General features: G+C 37.0%; 3 protein-coding genes across 3 annotated transcripts; 2 read left to right on the top strand and 1 right to left on the bottom strand.

Moving 5' to 3' along the window:
- Positions 1-572: 572 nt before the first annotated feature.
- Positions 573-9,721, top strand: sypb (synaptophysin b). The gene is made up of 7 exons (XM_020929930.2): positions 573-715; positions 2,073-2,138; positions 8,326-8,450; positions 8,531-8,729; positions 8,799-8,990; positions 9,073-9,379; positions 9,656-9,721. The coding sequence occupies exons 1-6, from the start codon at positions 698-700 to the stop codon at positions 9,349-9,351; spliced, it is 879 nt and encodes a 292-aa protein (XP_020785589.1). The 5' UTR covers positions 573-697; the 3' UTR covers positions 9,352-9,379; positions 9,656-9,721.
- On the bottom strand, positions 9,343-13,452 carry LOC110164774 (F-box only protein 44-like). Its single transcript, XM_020929888.2, has 6 exons — positions 13,219-13,452; positions 12,555-12,804; positions 12,364-12,478; positions 12,190-12,285; positions 11,960-12,089; positions 9,343-11,883 (listed from the first exon to the last, which is right to left on the bottom strand). Exons 1-6 carry the CDS (start codon positions 13,267-13,269, stop codon positions 11,740-11,742), a joined length of 786 nt encoding a protein of 261 aa, XP_020785547.2. The 5' UTR covers positions 13,270-13,452; the 3' UTR covers positions 9,343-11,739.
- A 435-nt stretch (positions 13,453-13,887) lies between these two features.
- On the top strand, positions 13,888-25,045 carry plp2b (proteolipid protein 2b). Its single transcript, XM_055166024.1, has 6 exons — positions 13,888-14,077; positions 14,169-14,271; positions 21,005-21,160; positions 22,754-22,852; positions 24,012-24,108; positions 24,191-25,045. The coding sequence occupies exons 2-6, from the start codon at positions 14,176-14,178 to the stop codon at positions 24,202-24,204; spliced, it is 462 nt and encodes a 153-aa protein (XP_055021999.1). The 5' UTR covers positions 13,888-14,077; positions 14,169-14,175; the 3' UTR covers positions 24,205-25,045.
- The last annotated feature ends 334 nt before the right edge of the window (positions 25,046-25,379 follow it).

Raw genomic sequence — 25,379 nt, 5'->3', positions numbered from 1 at the left:
TGCCACAATTAACTTTAAAATGCAAATTGTCACAAAGTTGTAAAAAATATGAAACATTGTATATATGTATTTAATGTGTTTATTATAAAAAATAAACTATACTTAATACCAGCATATTTTCATATTTGCTTTCCATGAGCTTTATAGGGCATCCATAACCAGAGGACAATACAAGTACAGTGTGTTACATAAGTCAGAAGGAGTCAGATAGGACGTAAAATGGTTAGTATTTTCCTATTGATTCTTTTAGATCACACGTGCCTAACACACTATACAATACATTTCCTATTACAATTGAGTGATTAGTTAAATTGTTACTTAACAAATTGTCATTGGTGAGAAAAGAGATGTTAAAATGTTTCTATTTAAACAAATATTGAACATTTACTGATCTAATGATTTTTTTTTTCCATCTAGATTTTTAATACATTGTCCCACTATCAACTCAGCTATTTGGATACAAATAGATGTACTTGCCCTGGACCCTGACCTATGGGGCAATCTTAGCTCCCAATAAAACAGCCTCGTGATTGGACGGTTGGGTGTAGACGTCATGACGCCCCTACACGTCCTTGCTGTGGTCGTGACGCAGTGGCGCTGTTCCATCAAAGACATCCTCCTCCCGTGCGCTGTTCCGGATGAGCCGCCTCCCTCCCTCTACCCCTCTGATCCTCTTAACAGCGAGTAAGCGGCCAAGATGGATGTTGTAAACCAGGTAAGGCTTTGACATAAAACACTATTTTCTCTTTTATTCATTTGATGTTAGATTAAATATTTTACCTGACAGTTGCAGTCACATTCCTTGTCATAACGTGAGATTTTTCTTTTTACATCCACCGACCTTACGCTTCAATGCAGTGTTTTCAATCCATTCGAGTCGAAATAATTTATGCAGTGATTTACTGGACGGCGTTCACTATCTTAGATTGTGCTGCTACTAGACAATGTATTAAAACGTGTGCTACTGACGCTCATTGATTTGTGCAAGACTCTAGAGAAGATGTAGGCAAGATGCTGCTGTTGTGACATTTATTAGCAGAGAAGGATACACCAAGGCCTTTACCTTCTGAGATTCCGCTAGCTTAGTGAATATGAGTTGCTCACGTTAGAAATTGTGCCAGGATAGTAAGGGGGACCGTGATGGAGCATAGGCCCTTGGTGATATTGGTTAGCCGCAGTAGGCCCTTATCGCTCCGTGTGGTTCACTTATGGTTATAGAGAAAATCAAAACCACTTAAACCATTAATGAGTGGACATAAAACTGACAACGCACACTTTGACAACATGGCGAGCGACATTTTTAAAATATGGATGCTGAAGACAATAACAGAGAGAATAGCCCATAGACTACTAGACCACCACCGCTGCTTTCTCCGGTGCGGCTATTTATTGATGCATACTGGGACACACCGCCTTCTTGCAGTGTCGCATTCAACTGCAAATACATGCTTTTTAATCTCTGTCACGCATAAGAGTTTGCCCAAATTGCACTAAACCAATGTGACAATACCGGGGCATAAAAACATTAAGTTAATCAGCTTTGTCTAATTGTGAGGCTGGCAAAAGCTCCCCAGTTACTACAACGCACACGCACGTACACGTCTGAAGTAACATCAAAATGAGTAGAGCTATAGCTACAGTATCACAGGCCTATATTAAAGCAGTCTGTCTGGTTCCTAGTCCGGTACTCAGTAAGCTCCATCAAAACATAAGCAGAGCAAACCAAAGCAATCACAGTGCCACAGTGAGTACACTACACTCACCACACACCAAGGAGGTTCCCAGTTCAAATCCCAGATCTTGCTGAGTTTGTATGCTCCTTGTGCACATACTATGGGTGCTCAGCTCACCATAGAGCACATAGGCTTTTCCAAATTTAGCTCCTGGGTCTCTTTGATTGTACCCATCATTCCTCAATGGCACTGAAAACTGGATCAAACGCAAAGAATCACTCAAAACTATTAATATAGGATGTGATCATACACATATCATTGGCATATCAGTTTGAGTATAATATGACAAATCAGCTTGATGCATACCCCAGTGATTAAAATTATGATTTCTTTTGACAGTTGGTGGCCCAAGGGCAGTTCACAGTAGTCAAAACTCCATTGGGATTCATCAAAGTTCTACAATGGGTAAGTGTTTTTTAATATTTGTTCCCAGCATTCACTACAAACAAGAGAGACAATGCACAATTCCCACTGGAACTATTATGTCCCTGTATTGTATCTTTACCTTTGCTTGTCTGGGTGGTAAATCATGATGTTTCTCACTGATTTGTGACCTTGTCTGTCAGACTAAGGTCATGCAGCATCACGTGGCTTAACAATACATGTCACTGCACTCAAATGATGTGTAATCGCTCTGTTCTTGTTTGTAAGTAAGGGTAGATAATTTGAACTATATTTCTCTTTTATATTATTTTACTCAGCCCCCTGAAAACCTTCCTACAGAAACTCAAACTAAAACCTGTGATTTTAGGCAATTCAAAACAACAACAAAAAAACTTATTTTTACTTATTATTTTAAGTAAACATAACAAAATGAAGGAAAGTTATAAAAGGGGAAGGAAAATGGGACAAGGATTTATAGGTATGCTAAAAAGATATAATAGAACAAAACATTCTTTAAGTTATATTATTTTAATTGTTTTTATTATTATTATTTTTCACCCCTGGACCCATTACGAAATTGGAAATAAATACAACAAAATCTCGTACAGAGTTACATACAGAGTTGCCTTTGCCCTGGTGAGTGTAGTAAGAAGCATGTTGCCCTTTTATATAAAAGTGCACTGTGATGATAAGGGCCCCAGGCTTCTATATGAAACACTGGCAGGAAATATTACATCATCACTATAGTAACGCTTTACTACAGTGCAACTGAAATTCACGCTTTGTCATATCCTCTTCAGGCAACATCTGCATACTTTTGCTAAGGGCCCTGTCTGTGGATGAGAAGTGCTTAGGATTTCCTCTTCATAGATCCCTTGCTAGTTAGGCTCAAGAATATAACATAACAAATGTTTATTACAAAGAAGTTGGACCAAAGCTTATATGGTGCCTTTATATGGTGTACTTTTAGCTCCACCTGTTTACTACCTCTATTGTTGTCATATCTCTATTGTAGTCTACAACACCTCAGTGGGTGTTTAAAAAGTAGTTTTAATTGCATACTCCACCCATAAGACGTTGGTCTGGTGTGTGTGATCAGCAATTTTTTTGTTAATATATTATCAGAACAATATATGGGGAAAGAGGCTGCATTGGTTGGCTGTGGCCGATACGTACCGGTAATTACATTTTCTTAGCGCATAGATCTTTTTTTTTTTTTTTTTTACATTTCTGACCTTATTAGTTTGTAGTTTTATATTACTAAATCTGTTTTTTCTGCTTCTGAAAATTCCATAATCTGCTGTCATTGGACACATTTGCCTGTCATTCAATCAGAGCAGAGGCTAACCAATAGGAGGAGTAGGTGGGTAAAATTGTTTGAGCTTTAAACAGAGAAGCACAGAATGACGATATGTATCTCACCAAAATAGCATATTGTCTCAAGGATCAGATCACAATTTGATTTGTATTGGCATGTAGCCCAGCCTGAATATAAATTGTGTTGTTGGTTTGCATTGTGGGATGCCTCTGTTGAGACTTGTTTTGGTTTAGATACATTTTGATCTTACTTAGTCCAGATGGAGACTATAGAATTCCTCTTTGAGTCCTGGTTTAGTCCTGGTCTAGTCCAAGTTTAGTGCCAAGTTTAGTCCAAGTTGTGTCCTAATTTTGATGTGTTAAACTATGAAATACACTGGTGCTTTGGGTCCTGTTGTTTGTTTACCTCTATCTCTGCTCCTTCTGACTTCTGAACATGGAGCAGTGCTGACAGAAACAGGCCTCTGCTGTAATAGACTCTCCTTGTGACCCATCATAAGTGCTCTCCATCCATGGCTCCTGCTCTTCCCCGGAGCTGTGCAAGTATGCCATAGCCTCCTCATCATCACTGCTTCCTTGGGTCACAGTGAACGGACCAATCAGAGCCCGTGTAGAGGAGGCAAGGGCCCATGAATCATCTGTGTATGGCTCACTGTGCAGGAGGTGGGGTCTGTGGTGGTGCTGCATTCATATGGACATACATTAGAGGAGAGTGGGAAGAGAGGACATAGGAAACACCCATTGAGGATCTCCAGATTAGAAAGGCCTATCCTGTTACTAGGGCTGCAAAAATAATCAAAATCAAATCGAAAACGCAATTTGAATGGAAGCTTGTAGTGACTAGCAAAGGCTGCAGTTTCTGAAGTACCATAATTACCTCCCCACATAATTAAATAGTCTATCTTGTTCTTCATTAAAACTGCCAGTCTTCTAGTTTAGATCTGTACAAACATGTTCTGAAATGTCATTTTAGTATTAGTCTGTCAGTTCATATTTCAGTCTTTTGTTGATTCTACTAGACACATTCCAAATGTTGAACAGAATACTATTATTAAAATAAAAATCCCAAATCTATATGAAATGACATTACTACTTCTACATGTACAATGTTGTTAAAAACATAAGTTGCAAATGTAACTAGCAGAATGCGACACAAGTAGTTCTTTTCTTGCTATCATGAGTCATAGCAGATATATTCATCCCTCAAATCTGATCATAGTATTATTAGTATTGTAGTACCAAAGAATAACAGAAAGTTCCCAACTACTGCAAAAAAACAAACAAAACAAAACAAAAAAAATACAACAAACCCTGACACTGAAAAATGATTGTTACCTCTATTAAACAATTAGCTGATATAGTAAAAAAAAAAAGGAAAGCCTTGGAAAGAAGTGTGTAAACCCTGGGAAACAAAGCTAAATTTTGGTCTCTTTTACCCCCCTGCCCCCCTCCAACATTTGTCTTTGGGGAATTCTGCTTACAAAGCCTGGATTTGATGGATGTTTGGAGACACTCTGTTCCCCAAATAAACGTGATGCAAACAGCCGCTAAAGCTGTGGAGCTATGTCAAGTCCCATCTGTATTTATGTTCACTGACTCATACAAGAATATACATAGGACAAATGCATGGCTTTCCCCTGTGCAGCAGTGGAGGCTATCATTAGCTGTTAGTAGCTTAAGCGCTGGTCACAGTATGTGCTATGATATGGGCTATGAGGCATCTGTGCATCTGATCATGAATACAACAGATTGTGTTGATTTGATTCCTTAGTACATTAAGACCTGTGCTGTATGATGTAACAGGCCATTTTGTGCAAACTGTGCTAAGTCAAGAGTATGAGCTTTTCAGACTTTTGAGGCATTTTAGGCAAAAACAGAATAGCAGATCATGCTAAACAAGTCAAATGATGTAATTATAATTTAATTTGAGTTTTAAGGTTTATGTTTTAAAAGATTTAGGATGCTAAGATAGATTTTGTTTGGTCCTGATCTATTCCTTGTTTAGTCCAGGTTTATTTTGATTTTAGTGCTGTTTCAGCCCCAATTTTGATGTGGTAGTGAATAATATGCAAGTGTGAATGCACCCTGAGTCACCAGTGCTCATTTTAAGCATGTCTAGAAGGAATTAACACTGATTTATTAGCTCAGAGACAATGCACAAAGTACGTTATCTCACAGGTTTTTGCAAATATTCTTGCTTCCAGCCAATGTACAGGTTGATGTCACAATTTCAATATAGACATCTGATTGAGTAGTTAGTTCAATATGAAACAATCAGTGTTACAATTCCATCTAATTTATTACAGGCCTCACAATGAAATGTGTCAGTGTCACTTGAGTAAAGAAAGAAAGAACTATTACAAGTTTCACATGCTTTTCAGGGCATGTTTTTAGAGGTCTAAACATGTTACATATTGTAGTAAAGATCCCATGGAGACAGGATATTTTGTTATTGTCAAAACCTATACTATTATTGTCAAAACCTATATATTACCTTTATAAACAAAACCTTTGTGACCATTTAAACTGCGATTTTCATTGACGATTAATCATGTAATTCTAATGTTCATGCAGCTTTATGGCTCTATGTATCTTTACAGCACAGAGGAGCTGACACCTCTCCACATACCAGGAGAGCCAGTGCCTCTTCACCGGGCAGCAATGCCAAATGTGTTTCCATGGCACCAAACAATCTGAGTGCCACCGTTTGTTTCAGACTGTCCCTCTCCTCCTCTGCCTCCTTCAATCATGCTACAAGCTTCTAACATTTTAATCCAGTAAATACAGTGACAGGTTATGACATACCAGGCCTATTGCAATGCATGTTAATGGTTTTAATTAGCCAAATGCATCTCAAAAGGGAAAGTCAACAAATCCCAGATGACACTAAATGGGATTGGTAAAAGTATTGATCTCTGTATTAGCCCCAAACAGCCCCACAGGAATGACTTGGTGTAGATAGCTTGAAATGCATGCCTAATATTGTAATATATCTATATTTGTATGTGTATGTGTTATTTCATCCGCTTTTTTTTTACCTGTTATTCTTTGAAAAGATAGAAATAGATTTTAGATGTATTTCTGTATATGTTTACATGTCTTGAAGGGAATCCCTGCCCTCTGTGTCATATGATAGTGGCTATTGATTTGTGACACAGCTGTCGTGTTGTTTTATTGTAATTTATGGTACTGGGTAATCCACTCTTGTGACTTTACTTTCCCAACAGTACAATTATGGGTTTTTTTTGTTTTTGTTTTTTTTTTCAAGTTGATAGTGATTAGATACAAATTTCCCATTTTTCCCATGAAGCTTACAGAGCCCCATACCTGTCCATATATAAAATAAATGTCTAAGGAATAAATCTGTATAATCCCATGAAATCATGCAGTATATAATTCATTAAAATCATAATTAATGTAAAAATATTAATGTTTTCTGGTTGACTAAACATATAATTTTTTATTTTTTTTAACAAAATTATTTAGTAAATTATTTAGTATGTTTGTTTGTTTGTTTGTTTTTTGTTTTACTAAATTAAACGTTGCATTAACATTGTATTGGTGTATCCCTAGTATTAAGTATATAATTTGTCATAATCCCAGATTTCCAAACTAACATGCTTCAAAGAGAAACCCTAAACAAAAGAGTAAGTCTCGCAGTCCCACAATGAGACCCAATGCTTTAAGTCTTAAGTACAAATCTGCCATAACAAGACTCAGAGCCACATTAGCTAGATTACTTTAAATAGTTCAGTGTGTTGATGGCCATAGACAGTAGTACAAGAGCAGAGTTAGGTTTGCTCAGGTACTTAGCTCACATGCGGAGGCGTGGCTAAGGCTTTATTGGTGTTTGTGGTTGGGGCCGTGGCGACAGATGGTACAGCACCTCAGTCAGATTAATAGGTGGATTTTCCATCCAATCGGATCTGGTCTGGAGCGTGGGGAGGGTGTGGTAAAAATAGTCTAATCTGCAGAGTGTGAGAGAGTGGGACTTTATTTGTAGTCTCTGATTATATTATGTGCATTAGAAAAAGACCTCTGTTCAGTAGGGGAGGGGCTGTTCAATTACAGACAATGTAATAATCACAATTATTTGGATGATAATGGAAATTATAATTATTTGAAATTGAACATGGAGGGCAGGGGCATATCTAACTCACTGTTTTTGTAAGAAATTTCCAAACTGATGATTCAGAAATGTTGATTGGGGATTATCTCCACAAATTTGCAATATTAATATGATGGCTTAAAGGTATTTGAACTGATATTTCGACACGCTTTTAAGGGTTAGGTGTGTGAAAAGGGTTAGGCGTGTAAATGTGTGAACAATTATTTTGGGGGAAAAGACCTATTGGCTAAGGAACAGGAGAACACATGCTCCCTCATCTCTTAATCAGGATTTGTGAAATGATTCCCCAAATATTAATATCAGATATGTAAAAGGGCTAATAAATAACAGCATAGCATTATACATACCCTAAATTATCTTCTTGCCCAATATTCAGAGAATACACCCCAAAGAAAATTAAGTTCTGGAGTAAATGTATCACCAACGATGTATTGTTCACACAGTTTACAAATACTACAAACAGGGCAGCTGTGACTACAGTAGTACCACCAGGCAGGGAGTGAATGACTAATTACTACCACGTAGCACTTTGAAAGGCTTGTCAAGCTTGTAGAGTGCAATAGATATGTAAGACCTTACTATTATAAACAAATAAAGAAATCAACTTAATAGCAAATAAGTGTTACCATAGCAGCAGATGCAGATGTGATAACTGATTTGTGGATGAATGCAGAATAAAAATAATTACAATTTTAAAGTATTTTTATTTTTGTAAAACCTAAGAAAATGTAAAAAACGTGTGCATTTATCTTTTTCTTTCAGATCTTTGCAATTATGGCCTTCTCAACATGTGGCAGTTATTCGGGTATGTTGAAGATGAGTGTGGAGTGTGAAAACCGATCGGAGAGTGACCTGGGAATAGAAGTACAATTTGAATACCCCTTTAGGTCAGTATTTCCTAAGATCCAGATCACGTTTCTTTATACAATGTACTATTTGTGTTGCTCACGTCCTTTCCCTCGCCCAGGCTCCATCAGGTGTACTTTGATGCCCCCACCTGTAAGGGAGGGACCACTGAGCGCCTGTTCCTGGTGGGAGACTACTCCTCGTCCGCTGAGTTCTTTGTCACCATTGGGGTCTTCTCCTTCCTGTACTCAATGGCAGCGCTCTCTGTGTACTGCTTCATTCTGGAAAAGTACAAGGAAAACAACAAAGGAGCCCAGATTGTAAGTTCAATTATTACATTATGTAATACTTTATGTCGCCATCAGTGTTAACATGTACCTGCCCCTCAGGACTTCGTGGTGACTGCGGTATTTGCCTTCATGTGGCTGGTGTCCTCTTGTGCTTGGGCCAAAGGCCTGTCTGATGTGAAAACAGCCACTGACCCTGAGAGGGTCATCACCCTGATCGCAGCCTGCGATGAGCAGACGGTCCGTTGCCGTGAGATTTACGACCCCAAAGTCTCTGGCCTCAACACCTCAGTGGTATGTCCCATATCTTCTCCTGTTCTGACAGTGAACTTTGATACCAATAGACACAAAATAATGGTGATCCTGTCCTACTCAGGCCTTCGGCTTCATCAATGTGATCCTGTGGATTGGGAACCTGTGGTTTGTCTTCAAAGAGACTGGCTGGATGGCAGCTTTCGGTGGAACGTACATGCCCTCACAAGAGAAGCAGCCTGCCCCAGACTCGTTTGGGCAGGGGGGATATGCACAGCAGGACCCCTACGCCGGCTCCCAGGGGGGGTACCAACCCGACTACGGCCAGCAAGGGTACAGCGAGGAGGGAGGATACAACCAGGGCTACGAGCAGCAGCCCACCTCCTACTCTAATCAAATGTAAACCAGTCCAGCTGCAGCAGCTACAGGGCGTGAGTACCATCACTGAGCTGTTAATTGTACTGCATGTAGTTAAATGTGTAAAGTGTTCTCTAACCAGTACTCTAGGGTAGTCAAGTACTTTGCAAGGGTACTTATATATTTTAGGTAAAACTTTGTATTTAAATATTAATTTCAAAGGGAATTCATCTACCCAAGGTACACATAACACAAAAGAATGACATCCTTTCTTTACACAACACGTATAGGTTATGATTCTTGAGTTAGTGTTCAGGTCTGTCCCTCACATATTCCTGTTTTCTCCACAGGGTGATCTGATTACAGAGTGTGGTCGTGTCCGCGCTCCTCTGTTCGTCTGTGTGCGTGTCTGTGATGGGACAGCGGCGGGAGGAGAGGGAGGGAACAGGATGTGGGACAAGGGTATGTGGGTCTTTACTGTATCATGATGTTTATTCTTGTGATGTATTTAACTGTAGAAGACAACAGAGGATTGTCTGTTTGGTTTTATGAGAAAAACTTGAATACAATACCAAAACATTAATTCACGAACATTTAAGAGAAATCTTGTAATGTAAAAGACATTTATGAAAAAAGCTGTAGTAATATTTAACTTGAGAGAATGTATTGTCTGTGCTGTGTAAATATTAACATGCTGATATATAAATATATATATATGATTATATGTACTCAGTTGAATAACTGTGCACTCCATATCAGTTGTTATACAACAAATGTTGAGCACAGGGTTATTCAATTGCTTTTACTTTGGTTCTGTTTAGGAGCTCACATAGTTTAGTCTATGCCACTCATCTATAACACTGGAAGTCAGCTCATTTATTCTATGGATGTTTTTAATTTTGTCTGTCATATTTAAAAAAAATTTTGTTATCAAACGTGACTTGATGAGGGGGTGTTACTGAAACTGTGATGGAAATTGTTTAAAGGGAAATAATCTATTTATGAAAAAAATAAAAGTAATGACTTTAATGGAAAGTGTTCAAAAAGATGAAGTATTTATGTTCTATAGGTTTTTGTACTCAGTTACTGTCAACCAAGGCTTTATCCTTGTGACATCCTGACATACAAATGAACTGTGTGTAGGTCATATGTAGTGAGCATGGTAGCCTATCCCGTTTACTATGCCGTTTCTGCAACACTTCAGTGTGATCAGTACAACATGAGTCAGGACTCTGAGCAACAGTGTGTTTTATGTTTGGATTTATGTAACAGAATTGTGTCAGTTTTGTGAATGAAACTTGTCTTGTTTTGATCGCCTTTTATGTGATCCAGAAAGTTGTACGAAAGAGTCATATAGTTTTTTAAGTGGTGTTACAACCACACTGTAGTTACATATCTTCATTAACATAAGCTATAGATAAATCAGAGGGAAACACATCTTGGGGCACAAACAAATTGTGCTACTTATCATGTTTTAAAGGTGTTCTTAATATAATAGTATTCTTCTGCATCTTCAGCCCTTGTCTCTCTATTCCTCAAGGCAACTGAATTTATTGCATGCATTTTACTACTTATATCCTTAAGCATCCTTATACAATTTCAGAGGCTGCTGCTCCAAGCTGCAAACGCATTACAACTACACATTTTAAACATAATGTTTGAAAGGTCATTGTAGTGAGAGCATTTTCAACAGCTTTGCCCCATTTAACAGTCTGTAAAGCACAGTGCTCCAAAAATGACTTTCTTCCAGATAAACTACCTGACTTCACCACAGACATAACACATTTGCCAAATACAGTCACATACCTTGATAACATGCTTTCACAGGCCTTATCAAAACAAATTGTCCATTATACAGCCTAGGTAACACAATTTTCTTTATAAATCAGGGTTCTTAAATTAAAGCTGTTACACGCTCACTAGCCCCCACTTCTGATTTCTCTCTATTTCACTGTAGCTCTTATAAATATGCTGAAATGAACTATACTCTATTCGTAGTGGTGAATGATGTCTTGTGATACTCTACGGCTTTGGATAGTGCTGTGTTTATTGTAATGTATTAGTATTTATGATAATGATTAAGTCAGGAAAAATATCTGACACTCTCCAGAAACCTGCTGTATTATTATATTGAATCCATGTGAAACTAAATTAAATAAAACTTGAAATTATTATGTTGAAAAATGTGAGTTCTTATTCCTAACATATACTGCATATTCTGGTCTAATTGTCCCACTCATTGCAGATATAGGGCCCTCTAGTGGTTGGTTCTTTAAAATTCCTGTCCATGTTTTCATCAATGCAGTCAACATGAATTTCAATTTGCTACTTTAATCTCTTATGGGAATATATTTTTCAAATTCTTGGGTTAAACATTCAGTAATTCAGAAAATGTTTGAAAGATGTTAAATAAAAATTACTTAATTAATTAAAGCTATTCAACTTCAGGGCAGACTTCAACACAGCTGTCAGTCACTCGCACTCCATACCATCCTGCCCAGTATATGCAGTCTTTGCCTCCATGCATAAAGTGAATGTATCTCACTCCTGGGCCATAGTTCCTGAATGTGTGCGTCATCTGAAACAGAAAATATCAGCTGCATCTAAAAGTTATAAGACAACAGCCACGATTTACAGTCTGTTATTAGACCTACACAATACCACAGGTGATTATTCTGCTCTTCAATGTAGACTGTCTTTGGTCCAAACGTTTGTATACACTTTTTCGTTTGGTTTAACAAATCCACTTGGAATTTATACAAACAATTACAACGTGATGCATACCTGCAAACACAAAAACAACTGTATTTCAGGATATTTTTTAATTTAAACTCTATTCCAGTGTTCAAATAAATATTTGTAAATGACAGTGTAAGATTCTCACCAGTCTGTTATTTTAATTGGTGGCTGATACTGATCCATAAATGAAGCATTGTATCCTTCAGACTTCAAATCGATCTCCTGTGACTTCAAACACATGCTAAAGCATTTGAAAATGCATCATTATCATTTTTATTTTTAACAACGCAAAATAAAACCACAATATTTCATTTCCTACTGATAAGAGGTCACAAAGTTTTTCTGAACTTCAGGATTCGGATGTGGCCATATAGGCTTCTCAATCACCCAGTTGTCACCTCCATTTGATACAATTTGCCAGAACTGAAATTCTTCTGCAAAAGAACAGACATGGTTGTTAAATTACCTTTGCAAAGTCTTACAGAAGAAATGTGGTGAAAATATAGCCACTTTCTGCTCTTGGATTCTTCAGTAGATTTCTCCTCTTTTTTCGTAACACATAATATATTCTCCAGTCATCGGGGGTCCTCGTCACATCACGAGGCAACAAGCCCTCTCTTCTGCATCGTTCCCTCCACAGACAGTCGCTGTCAGCCACTTCCTTCCATTGTTTACACACTAAACTGCAACAACGAATCACCTGATCATGAGGTAGATTATGGAAGATCTCCTCCAATATCTCCAAAGGAACAGAATAAACCTAGAAAAAAGCAATCATTAGAAATGTCTACTTTAATTAATTCAGATGAACCTTAAACTTTGAGACTCAAGACAAGAAGGCAATAGTGCTAGCATCCTCCAACTGGTTTGGAGACAGTAGGCTAATACAATGACAACTGAAACCCAGATAGTATACTCTAAACTCATATGATAGAGCATTTTCGTGTTTTTTGCAAACTGGCTTTTGTAGTAGGATCCAAATTTAAGAACTTATTCTGCCTACTGATATAGAAAATAACTTTTACATAAAGTAAAATACTCAAGCTAAAACGTATTTCAATTTACTCCATAGCTGATGACACAGATGCTAGCTACTGTATGATTTAAATTATTTTTTGAGTAGCCAATACACTTAGCAACAATTAGCCTTTAAACTATGGACAAAAATCCTTACCGATGATACCTCAGCTGGAACTGAAGATGATCTGCTGAGAGCGTCGCCCATGACTTCTTTTCTGAGAGGGATTGTTTTTCATCCCACACTTGATCAATACCAATCACTTAACGATTTGTACTACTTAGATGTGGTTCTCTAATGCCATTGATTTAACAATATTATCCTTGTCGTAACGATCATAACAAGGCTACTTTCAGTTTTGAGTTAAAAAAAAAAAAAAAAAAAAAAAAAAAAATTGTATTTCCTATATGCTATTTGACGTCCTTCCTCCACGATGCTTTTGTTTACTAAACTAAGAAAAAATATAGATAGACAATGTACAAGCAGTCACAGAAAAATTCTGTTATTTAGAAGAAAATTAATTAAGATAAAATTGACCAATTTACCAATAGTTACCATGTATTCTACTGCCTCGGGTAACCAGGCAAAGAGGAACATTCCTACTACCCAAACAAAGATAAAACATTGGCCTTCCTTGGACAGGCTACAAGGCTACATTTTTGCATGGGCTATTTTTACTCTTGAGCGTTGCTACGAGCCACGGGTTTAATGAGGCGTGTAGTTTACGAGTGGCTCCTGAACGCAGCACGGCGCGCAGCCCTTCCCAGCGGTGCCAAAAGTGCCAACAACTCCCCCCAGAGAAAAGTGAAAGCCAACGCCCCATCCTGGGCCGTCCCACCCGCTCACAGACACGGCAGACTTTCCACGCATTTGGCGCTGCATTGCCAGGCTTCAGCGGGGATTTTTACCGGGGCTATTTTTGCACAATTTGGACTTATAGAAAAAGACCCTGCCCGCAGCCTGTACCAAGAACTCAACCTCCACTAAACTTCAAAGAGACATTAAACACAAGTTTGTTAGTAGAAGCGCTTTCTTACCCTAAAAAGTTTCTACTGTGTATAACTAGCTTTAACGTGTAATTTTTAAGTTTTGATAAATTCATTTAGTCACATCATGGCCGATACAACGACCAGCTCCGGCGGAAACTGTGTGGATAAACTGAAAAGTTACGTGAAGACGCAAAAAGGCTTCATCCTCGCTGGAGAAATAGTAAGTGCACATAACGGCAATTTTTCCGGAGCGCCCTAAACGTGCAATAATAGACTCCTACTCTAATACTTGTGGCGCTGCGTAAAAGCCATATATCTTAGCTATTACTAATTCATTATTGATGGATAATGTAGTGTGGTTATTATGTTCTATACAAACTTCTAATAGCATGGTGTGTTTGATACGCTCATATTATGACCTATAAATCAATGGTGGTTGGTAGCAGAGAAGGAGGGAGAATGATAGGCATGCGGTCTGTGGGCTACGGGTGCAGGCGAGGTTAAGGGTTTCCACCTGTGTTGTGTGTTCACTTCTTCTCATTTGGCACTAAACAGCTAAAAGTGTCACAATCAACAAGGGGTTACATGGGTTAATGAGGAATCTATGCACATAGACACCTGGTTTGACTCTGGCTTAGATCTGCTTTAGTCCTGGTTTAGAACTGGTTTAATTTTGTCCTAGTCTTGGTTTAGTTCCAGTTCGGGCTTGATTTACTGCTGTAGAGTTCTGGTTAAGTCCTCCTTTAATCTTGCTTTAGGTCTGGATTTCAGTCTCATTTTGCTTTGGTCCTTTGGTCCTGACATAGTCCTGATTTAGTCTTGGTGGTCCCTGTTCCCTTGTCCTTGTTTAACACTGGTTCATACCTGAGTTATGACTAGTGTAGTGTTTGCTTTTGCTCTAATTTTACACTGTTATGATGTGTTTATGGATTTATAGCCTATATATATATATATATATTCTTTTTTATGGTCTATATCTGATTTAGACCTTGTTCAACTTGTTTTGACCTTGTTCAACTTGTTTTAGACCTGGTACCCTTCTAGTCTAACCACAGTTAAGTCATAATTTACCTGACATTAAAAATAATCAACTACTGTAACTGTTACGATTATAGCCCATTTGCATGCACCCAGCCGTGCGGAAACCTATCAGATCTGAACTAAACTGAATGGCACTATAACTTTAAAATTACTCATGTGTAGTTAAAATCTTCCACTTCCTGACCAAGGCACAACTGCTTCCTGTGGCAATATGTTTTTTCAACAGTCCTTGAGACATATGGATGACTTCACCTTACTGTAAGTTCTGTCTGCTGCACATATATTTGCATAGAGTTACCATGAAACACACCAGAAAAGACCATTATATTTATCTTAACCTAACTTTGAGCAGTAACATTTGCATAGTTAGTGTTTCAATAAAATACTCCACATACAAACTCAGTTTATGTCCTATCATAATAATTTGTCAGTGGATGTGCAGCCCCTTGGTAGCTGCTGTACTACCACCCACAATGAAGTAAAAAAAAAAAAAAAAAGTCCAGTCAATGTGAGCACTGAGCGGTTTATCCTCAAACAAACAATAAGCCTATCCTGGTGTCATCAAGAGACACTTAGTCACCTAACAGTTAAAAATGTGTCATGTGTTGCAATGAGATCTTGATAGTGGTAGATTTCTATTAGTTAGTAGCCTTTTACTATCACTATAGTCACTTTGTCCATATGAATAAGTACAATTAATCATGTATTAAGATGACCATTCAACTAATTTAAAACTACATACAGTGGATTTGGGTCACTAGTAGTAAGAGTGCAGCAGGAACTACCTCTTCCTGTTATTTTTAGTGTTTGTGGTTGTGTATGTTGTAACCATGTGTCTAAAAAGTGCATTATGTAATTTTTTTGGTAGAGGATATGTCACCTGCTTGTAACCATGGAGATATTATTGCTTTGACTTGATTATATGCTCCATCCGAGAACTTTAAATGCAGCTATCTAATTTATTCAATTACAGTGGTTTGTATTGTTAAAATAATAGCTTGAAAAATGTATATATATATTTTTTTTTTACGCGCCTGCATGGATCTGACCTGTAACTAGGCCTGGGGGTGTCACTGGCTTGTCTTCATGGAAATAAATATGTTTAATGCTGAACATTCCAGGCAAAACAATACCATATCCATGGAGACAAGCACATGGTGGACCATTCACTAGGAAACGTTACACGGTGCACTTTTTAAATAAAATAACATTCTAACTGAAATAGCAAAATGTCTAATAGAGTTTTGAGAACATAACAGGAAGGTGACTGCGATTTGCCACACAGTTTGGGGCTTTTAATCTGATCAGAATCATACTCCCCAGTCACCCTTATCACTTTAAGCCGGAAGTAACTTACATAACACATTCTTATATTAAACCAAAAAATGCCTTTCCACTTAGGCTAAAACCGTACTATAATTTATCATGTCCTGACAAATCCAGTGTAACTCTTAAGTGAAATTATTTAGCTTCTGACATGCAGTACAGGAGCATGACTGGTCTTGAAGATGTATTGGGAACAGTTGTCAGGACACACACCCATTTACTGCTCATTTGTTTGCTCTGTAATAGCAGGATGACTAATGTACTCTGCTCTTTACACTACATTACTCTTGCAACTCTGACTACTATGCACATGTATATAGGATTTTTACAGCTCAATAACATAGTTCCTCCCCCCCTTTAAAATATATTTGTAAAAGAATATTTGTTTATGATTGTTTGTTTATTGACACCAAATGGAAACTTGTGAAAATCTTCAGACTTTAGACTTTTATTGTCCCCAAGGGGAAATTCATTCCCACACACACAGATGTCATTGTGAAAGTCTAATGAGACTATTTAATTTGACATAATATTAGATCTATACCTGAATGTTATGTAACCAACTTCAGTAAACCTACTTTAATTTTTTAAGTAATTCACATATTTCATGATTCAAATTGAATGTTTTTAAAGTTCAAATCAGGCAGCATCATCGCAATATATATTTGTACCTTGGCAAGAGTCAAGCACACAAAACCACATCAAAATGCATTAGTAAACTGTGACAAAAACAGTAAAATAGACTAGCATAGTTGCCATGGCAATTGAAAGTGACAAAACAAAATATTATATCTTTTGAATGTCTATGTTTTCAATGGTGAATACATATTCTAGACCAGGGCCAGAACATGACCAAGTCTGTATCAGGACTAACCTAATATAGAAGAGGAGGCCTAGAAAGCATAGGCAAAATTTATGAGAAGAAATTTCCACTTTAACCCAATGCTACGTCAGCGAAAATGAGCACTGCATGAAAACCAAACCACTAAAATACATGGGATTTCCCCTAGCAACTGTTGCTATTTGGTGTGTCCCTATATTCCACTGGCAAGCTCTTGGCTCCAAGCTGCTCAAGTTGCTGCGGCTGCCTATATATAGTCAACAATTCACAACAATTTTGCTGTAGTAATTTTAAAAGAAGAGCTCGTTATAGCTTTGTATACTGTTTTGACTGAGCAAACAGATCTTTAACTGTATTTGAAATAAAAGTGTCAGTAGTTTTTTTGTTTCTTGTGTAATGGACATTCCTCTATGTGATTCTTCAGTATTTGAGGCCAGTATAGAGCTTCTTTTGTCCGTGCCACTACAGAGGCAAGCCTGTGCCAGCCTCGTGAACACATGAAGCACTGATGTGTCTGCAGTTTGTGTAAGAGTTAGGAGGAGCAGAGAGGGGAGGGGCTGCCAGCACAGATGTGGCAGAGCAGAGGTGCAGAACTGTGGCCATATGAAGCAGAAGCTAAGAAGTTTCTTAAGTCTGTCCGTGGGTTTCAGAATGATGAGACATTAAGACCGTTACCATAGTGTTTAACGGTATAAAACAAAATATTATATTTGAAAATGCTGCAGAACAGGAAGCTGAAAGCCATGTGTAATGCTAGTAGTTATCATGTTTAGTTGTGACCTGAATGTGAATAAAACAGGTATAAATTCAGACTAAACAAATGTGAACCACCAAAAACCAACAAGTCGACTAATGTGCATATTTTCAGTTATATTTATTAATTAAGTGAAAGCAGTGTTTAGAATAGACATTTTGGGTACAGTAAAATAACAAAACTATTTAATAGTATCACTGATACTTTCTGTTAGGCTTCTGTAGGATACACTATAGCCCCTCACTGGAGGCTGTTACATCATGGGAGTATCATTTGGACCATGGTGATTTGACACTGACCCTAAACTGGTTTGACAAAATAAAATACACAGATTGCAGGAGTTTGTGTGTGGCCAGTTTCAGGAATGTGGTCTCATTGAGAGCCAGATATTTTCTATTTGGCATTGGTTTAGTTTGTAACTCATTAATTTAATAAAATTGTTGTTGCATTTTGAACCATTTGAAGTAGTAATGAATGTGGAGTTAGGGGGTAATATGTTTGGCATACATTATTACAGTAATAATATTGTAATAGTTTATGCATTAATTGAATTCACTTATCAAGGGTTAATGACAACTTGCAGAATTCTAAACTCCTACAAAGATTGTACATGAATTTACAATCTCTGTGTGGCATTTGCAGACAATCTCAATGTTACTATCAATACTCAGTGGTTCTCTCGTGGAATCTTTTAGTAAAGAGATCTTGGGTAAAATTTCTTCCTCCTCAAGGGCATAATCTATACTTTTATACAGTGTCTGACATAATTCTAACTGTAATGATGAAATATTAACTATAAATGAATGAAGCAAATAAACGTAAATCTGCATTAACAGTTTACTCCCACTAATTTTGGTTTAGATCTGATTCAGTCTGTGTTTAGATCTGATCATTGGGACTTGGTTTATTTCTGGTTTACAATTGGATTAGTCTTGGAATAGACCTGGTTTAAACTTTCATGCCATTTTGTTCCTGGTATAGTCCAGATTTAGTCTGTTTGAATCTGTCTTTGTTTAGTCCTGGTTTAGTTCTGAAGTAGACCTGGTTTAAACATTTGTGCTGGTTTAGTCCTGGTTTAGTCCTTGTTCCACCATAGACTGGAACTGATTCAGTCTGTTTAGTCCTGTTTTATTTCTGTTTTAAAACTGGTTTAGTCATGGATTAGACCTGGACTTTGCTTGTTTGTTATAATCCTTTAATAGATATAGCTACTGGACTAGCCTACATTCCCTCCAGGTCAAATACAAGCTAAACATCAGTCACTGGAGTTAACTCACTCAGAACTGTGTATTTTTATGTTAGATTGGACCATTTCTGTACTTTCCACTCCTTCATATCTGTCACTTGGCCTTCTTGACCGAATTCATCTACCCACATAGTTTGACTGCAGCAACAAAAGAACTATTGAAAAGTGATAGTATTTCTGAATCGTGGGCTGGTTTTCTTCTCTCCAAGCTGGCAACATTTCAGTGGACTGAGGAGAATGCTCATGCAGTTTTCCCTCATATGGAAAAATATAGTAATGGAAAAACAAAATGTAGCAAGAATATGTCATTGAAAGGCTTTTTTACAAAAAGAAGTATGTTTTTCTTTCTAGGGATACAACAATACCTTTTTGTTTTGATACATCGGTTACAATATTGATCAAATTTCAGTACGTTTTAGGCAAAAAAAAAGGTGCTATTATGAATACACATGTAACTTTTTTGAGAAGGGTGTGGTACCTGCTAGTCTTCATGGAGATGTTATTGCTTTGCCTAGAATGTTTCACAGTTTAGTATTAAGCTTCCTAATAGAGACAAGTAGATGATGCAACCAGATCATGTTCCAAGTCAGGTCTGTAGAGAGGAAAAAAATAATCCATATTTTTTAAGTTAATTGTGAGCAATAAAAACACCTATAATTAAATATGTGCTAGCTAAGTTTAATGTCATACTGTGGAACATCCAAGGCAAACTTCTCCATGACGAGACAAGTGATGAACCTTCCTGAGAAAAGTTACATAGTGGACCTTTAAATTGCATTATAACTCTAAGAACTGCATTTAAAAGTTCATAAAATCTTTGTTGTTCCTGTTGTTACTAGAATAAAAAGTAGCTCAAATGATTAAACATTCTATTTTAGAATAAGATAGCATCTCTAGTTTTTTCATACTTCAAATAGTTTCAAATGGCTGACCAGTGAACAATGCTGCTTGTGTTGAATGATATATTGAGCAAATAGACAATTTTTTGTTAATTTGAACCCAGATGCTTTGTTGTTTTAGGGGCGACATGTAGCCAACATACAAACCAGTTTATGAGGCATTTAAAGTAACACAGAGGAGAGGAATTTCTAGGCTTTGTGCGACTGTGGGGTCACAGTCTAGTGGTATGTTAGGACTTCCACATTGTTGTATATGTGTAGTTTTAACAACACAATTTACAGCATAGTAGTTGACTAATTTTTGTCATGTAGGTAGTGTCTTATAGTTTTCCTGACCCCAAGGCTTGGCTATTTTTTGCAGTTCATTAAAGGTGATATAGAACATCTCATGGGAACACTTAGTGCCTCCTTACAGTTTCTTGGAACAGATTAGAATTAATATAATATAGTAATACCAGAATAATATCCTTTTTATTCTTTATTAAAATCTTCATGATTGCAATGAAGTTTGAAAGTCCTGGTTGAGATGTAGTACCTTAATTGCCACTATAGGGCTGTGCAATTAAACAATTTTAATGGTTTTCTATTCAGTCATTTCTAATTGTCAAGGATCAGCTTGTTTACTTGTTTTTTTTTTTACATTGAGAGGTCTATAGCCGATCCTTTGTCAGTAAAAACGTGTGCTTTAGAGAGTTGAAACTCTGGAGGGAGACAGATTTTTTTGTGTTTTATTTTTTTGTAATACATTTTTTTTTATCAGGCAATAGGATATGTTATATTTTGTGATACATTCTGTCATGTTACTTAGCTTTGCTTTTGCCTAACTCTGATTTCTTTTCATTGCAGCTCCTCAGCTTCATCATCATCATCTGCTACGCTGCATCAGTCTATGCCGGATACTCTGCACTGGCCATCTGCGAGATGATCTTTGCCATCGTCTTCTTTGTTGTCTTCATGATGGGGCTGGACAAACAGTTCCAGCTGGTCAACTGGATGTGGAGTGTAAGTAAATTTTTGCTTGAACTAATAGAAAATGAGAAATATTGCTAGGGCTGGGTGCTGCGAGGCTACTGGGAGTAAGAGTTAAGGTTCTATCAATAAGTTTAGTTTTGAAAATTTGTGCAGAAAAAATATATTTGTCTTTTGAGAACAAGTTTGTTAAAAAAATGTAATAAAATAAAATTAAAAAAATGTAATAAAATCTATAATTTTTCTTCATATATATATATATATATATATATATATATATATATATATATATATATATATATATATATATATATATATATATATTGATCATGTATTGTCCATTGTCCCTGCATGTACTCGGACCTAGTTGGAAGTATTGTGTTGGTGTGTTGCACACTGAAAATTTGTCGGAATAATGGGTGTGTTTAAGATGAGAAGGGGTTTCGTAGACTCTGATAATACCGTGAGAACAAGGTGGCAGCAGGCAGGTGAAGGCGAAAAAAGGCAAGTGCAGTTGTCTTCACCCGTCTTTGCCTTTGTGTTTTTCCTATAATGCACGAATTAAGTTATGTCCCTTGTGGATCATCAATTTGAGGCAGAGAAAATGTAAAAGAAATGAGGAGCTCTTTGAAATTTATGTTGGAGATACAGGTGTTAACTCATTGCACAGGACAGACTGCTGATTTTGTAGGATATGGCGATTAATTATAATCTAAAATTAATTAGGCTATGAAAATAATGAGTTGTTTCCAAAGCATGAGAAATTAAAAAAAAAAAAAAAAAACACTTTACCTTTGGCCCTGATTCTCATATTCCTCAGAACCGGAGCATCTCCCAGCAGCAGACGTTCAGCAAACTGGGCTTTCACGCATAACCCCGGGCTTTAAGCCTGACATCAAATTCTTATCGCAGAGTCCAAGGGCTCCACTGTTTACAGGAGGAGGTGTGCCTGCTGTGGGCCGCAGATCACCTTCTCCTGGGCAGCACAGGTGCCACTGCACCATCTGTGCACATGCTGTGGCTTTGTTTGTCTCCTGCTATCCCGCTTCTGTGATATTGCTTCAAATTTTTCGAATTCTGCCCCAAGTAGTCCGTAGTCTTTTTGATAATTGACAGCACTAGTCACAGTTGAAAGTTTAGCCTGAGTTTCCCCCACAGGTCTCCCGTTCTGTGCGCATGCCTCTCCTGACTCTGACTTTTATTGTCATGGCGCTGCAACGGAAAGTAAATTAGACATAGGTCACAACTTACTATAGTTTATTATAAAGCAATAAATAAATAATGTGAATCATGCATTCTCTCAGATTCCTGGTGATTGTTCACAGCATTACACACTGTTCAGTATATTTCAGCATCGGCACCATCCACTCCAGTGTCATGGTGTGTCACTTCTCGGTCTGGAGTCATCTTTGTTGTCTCTTTACACATGCATCGACATGGTCTTTGAGCTGATTAGTGCACCAGGTGCACACCAAAGTGAAATGTTTGTGAAAATGGCTATGAAGAGAGCAGAATTTGTGAATTGTGCATAAATATTGTAATTAATTCGGCCCTAGTTTCCTTTGAGCACATGGTGATGGTGTTATTGATCTGTTGTCACACTGTGGGCTTCTTGTTTCTGTGCAGGACCTTTTTCGGGCTGGCATTGGTGCTGTCCTCTACCTCATCACGTCTCTGATTTGTGTGATCGGGGGCTCAGGAGATGGAGCCAGGATTGCAGGAGGGGTCAGTCTAACTTCTGTCATTCACTTTCTAAACTTAAGTTTAAGGTTTCTTTTTTATAGTCATGCGAGCTCCGTTACATCAAGATTTTGAATGTAGCTTGTGCTCGTACTGATTTAAAAATGGTACTGCAATTACAACTGAATTTTGGTTGTCAGTGCCTAAGCCTGCAGAACGGTGTTCCACAAACACATTTTTCCTGTTTCATGTGAAAGCTCAGAACCTGGAGACTTCATGCAGAGGGTGCACTAGCACCGATTCAGGATTGGCTGCAGGTGCTGGGGTTTTCACATACTGGTCGAGTACTACAATAATCTTAAGTTGCAGTACTACATTTTAAAGTATTGGTCAAGCAAAGTGTATCTTAACGTATCTTAACTTCAGGATGTGTTTAAGACATTACTATAACAGTTTAATGATGATGCAGTCTTTTTGACAGTAGGGTAGTAGTCAGCATTTCATGAATCATTTCTTATGTTTCCTCCTTGTTCCACACTTCTGGTTGAAGGTTACACACTTCATTTTTACAGGAAGTTGCAACTGAAGGTCTGAAAAGTTGTGTAAAAATGTTTTTGGTTTTTGCTGAAATTTGTCATCCTTCTTCATATGCCAGCAACTATTATGTAATATCTGTTTTTTTATATTTACTTATTAAGCAGAGATTATTATTAGTGATGATGTTATACCAGTGGATTGAAAAAACAAATACTGGTAAAGGTGTGAAGCCAGATTCAGAACAATATTTGATGCTTAATATTGGCACACTGCTTTTGAATTTCATGGGTTCAGTTCAGATATAACACTGGTCTTTATTTTGGCATTTTGAATAATAAAATGTAGATCATTTTGAAGGTGACTTGATGTTTTCCTAGGCTGCCTGTTACTGTGCTTTCCTTAAAGCTGGGTACATTCATATTTCATATTGTTACAATTTGAATATGATATAATAATATATGATTATATAAGGAAATGAGTTTGCACTGGCTTTTGCTGGAAATAAAAAGCTCATTAAACAAATGATACTTTCAAAGCGGTAAAGTAATGTCTCTACTCAGAGCAAAGAAATTATTCATATTATATTGACAAATGTTGATTTTCTTGTCAGGCCAGCAAAAACCACATGTTTTTACTTTTCTGTACTTAACTGATCTTATTTTTATAGGTATTTGGACTAATTGCTGGCCTTCTGTTTGCATATGACACCTACACAATTTTCTTACAAATCAAGGGCACAAGGCAGCACACAGCGGCATCTACTGGTGAGAAAAACTTACTACTAGTGCATAATACTAAAGCGTATTATCTGCCGTTCTTAACCCATGCATTGTCTTTGCTTTACAGATGACAGAGTTTAAAATACTCCTGGATGCATACTATTTTGTTATGAGAAGAAGAACAACAAAGAAATGTGTTTCAAACTAAAGCAAAGATGGACAGTGTAACAGGTCACAGTTAAAAATATGGTTTTGGGTGAGAATTGGATGTTATTAGTGATTGCATGGGGTTGTAGGAATGTTGGTTTAAATAGTGCATAATATCTGAGGGCATCTTCGAACAGAACTTCATGCACCACTGACATTTGCATCTGACACAATTTCTTATATTTTTAAATGGGTATTGTATTAACAGGCAGTATGGCTTAGTAGTAAATGTTCTATGGACTTTGGTTAATGGGTAGATGCTTTTAATGCTTTTACAAGTTGTTTAATATGTCCTAATTGAGAGTTTTTCAGCCAGCCATACTATTTTTTTTCTTTTTTTTTTTTTTTTACATTGTCATAACCATCTGCCCATTGTCGAAACATGACTTCACTTTTCATTATTTGAGATTTCTTTATAATTTTAAGCAAATTCTGTATTCTAATAGTCAGTGTAATGCCTCATTCATCAAGGAGTGATCCATGGTAAACATTTTGATAATTTTTTGACAACATATTTTTTGTATACGGTTCTCACTCAGGTTTTGTGTTTTTAATGTTTCAGTGGCACAAATGTTTTATTCACCACAGCTGTTCTGTTCTTTATGTGGCTTTCCATGCTTTTTTTTTTTTTACTTTGAAGGATGAAGACGAAGGACATTTCTGCATTTCTTCATACAACAAATTTTACAGTTTTTTTTTCAAATATGTGGAGTTTTTAACATCTTTCAACTGAGAGTTCTTTGGGGAAATAAAGCCATTAATAATAATATTACAATTTGGTTTCTTAATACAATTTCTTAATTACTGGTAATGCCTGCTGTTGTGTTCGATGTGATATGAGTGAGTAGTCTTTCCAGTAGGTGGCAGCAAATAGTTTATTTGACTATTCTATGACGGAATCACGTGGAGACTGCAACATTAACGCCAAGAAACACTAATAAAAATTAGATACACATGGTTCCAAAAGTATTTCTTATGATCATTATATTTATGCAGTTAAACACAGCCAATTTGCAATACTGTTATATCAGAGTCATCAAATACCATAAACATTTTGTAGCTATAGTGCAAAAACTTGATATCAAAATATATGTATATTTTTCTCATTA

Source organism: Boleophthalmus pectinirostris, unplaced genomic scaffold (assembly GCF_026225935.1).
Source record: "Boleophthalmus pectinirostris isolate CB_2022bp ecotype Guang Dong unplaced genomic scaffold, ASM2622593v1 HiC_scaffold_8, whole genome shotgun sequence".
Classification (NCBI taxonomy): domain Eukaryota; kingdom Metazoa; phylum Chordata; class Actinopteri; order Gobiiformes; family Gobiidae; genus Boleophthalmus; species Boleophthalmus pectinirostris.
Note: the sequence above shows the minus strand (reverse complement) of the source record. Positions and strands in the feature narration are given on the sequence as shown.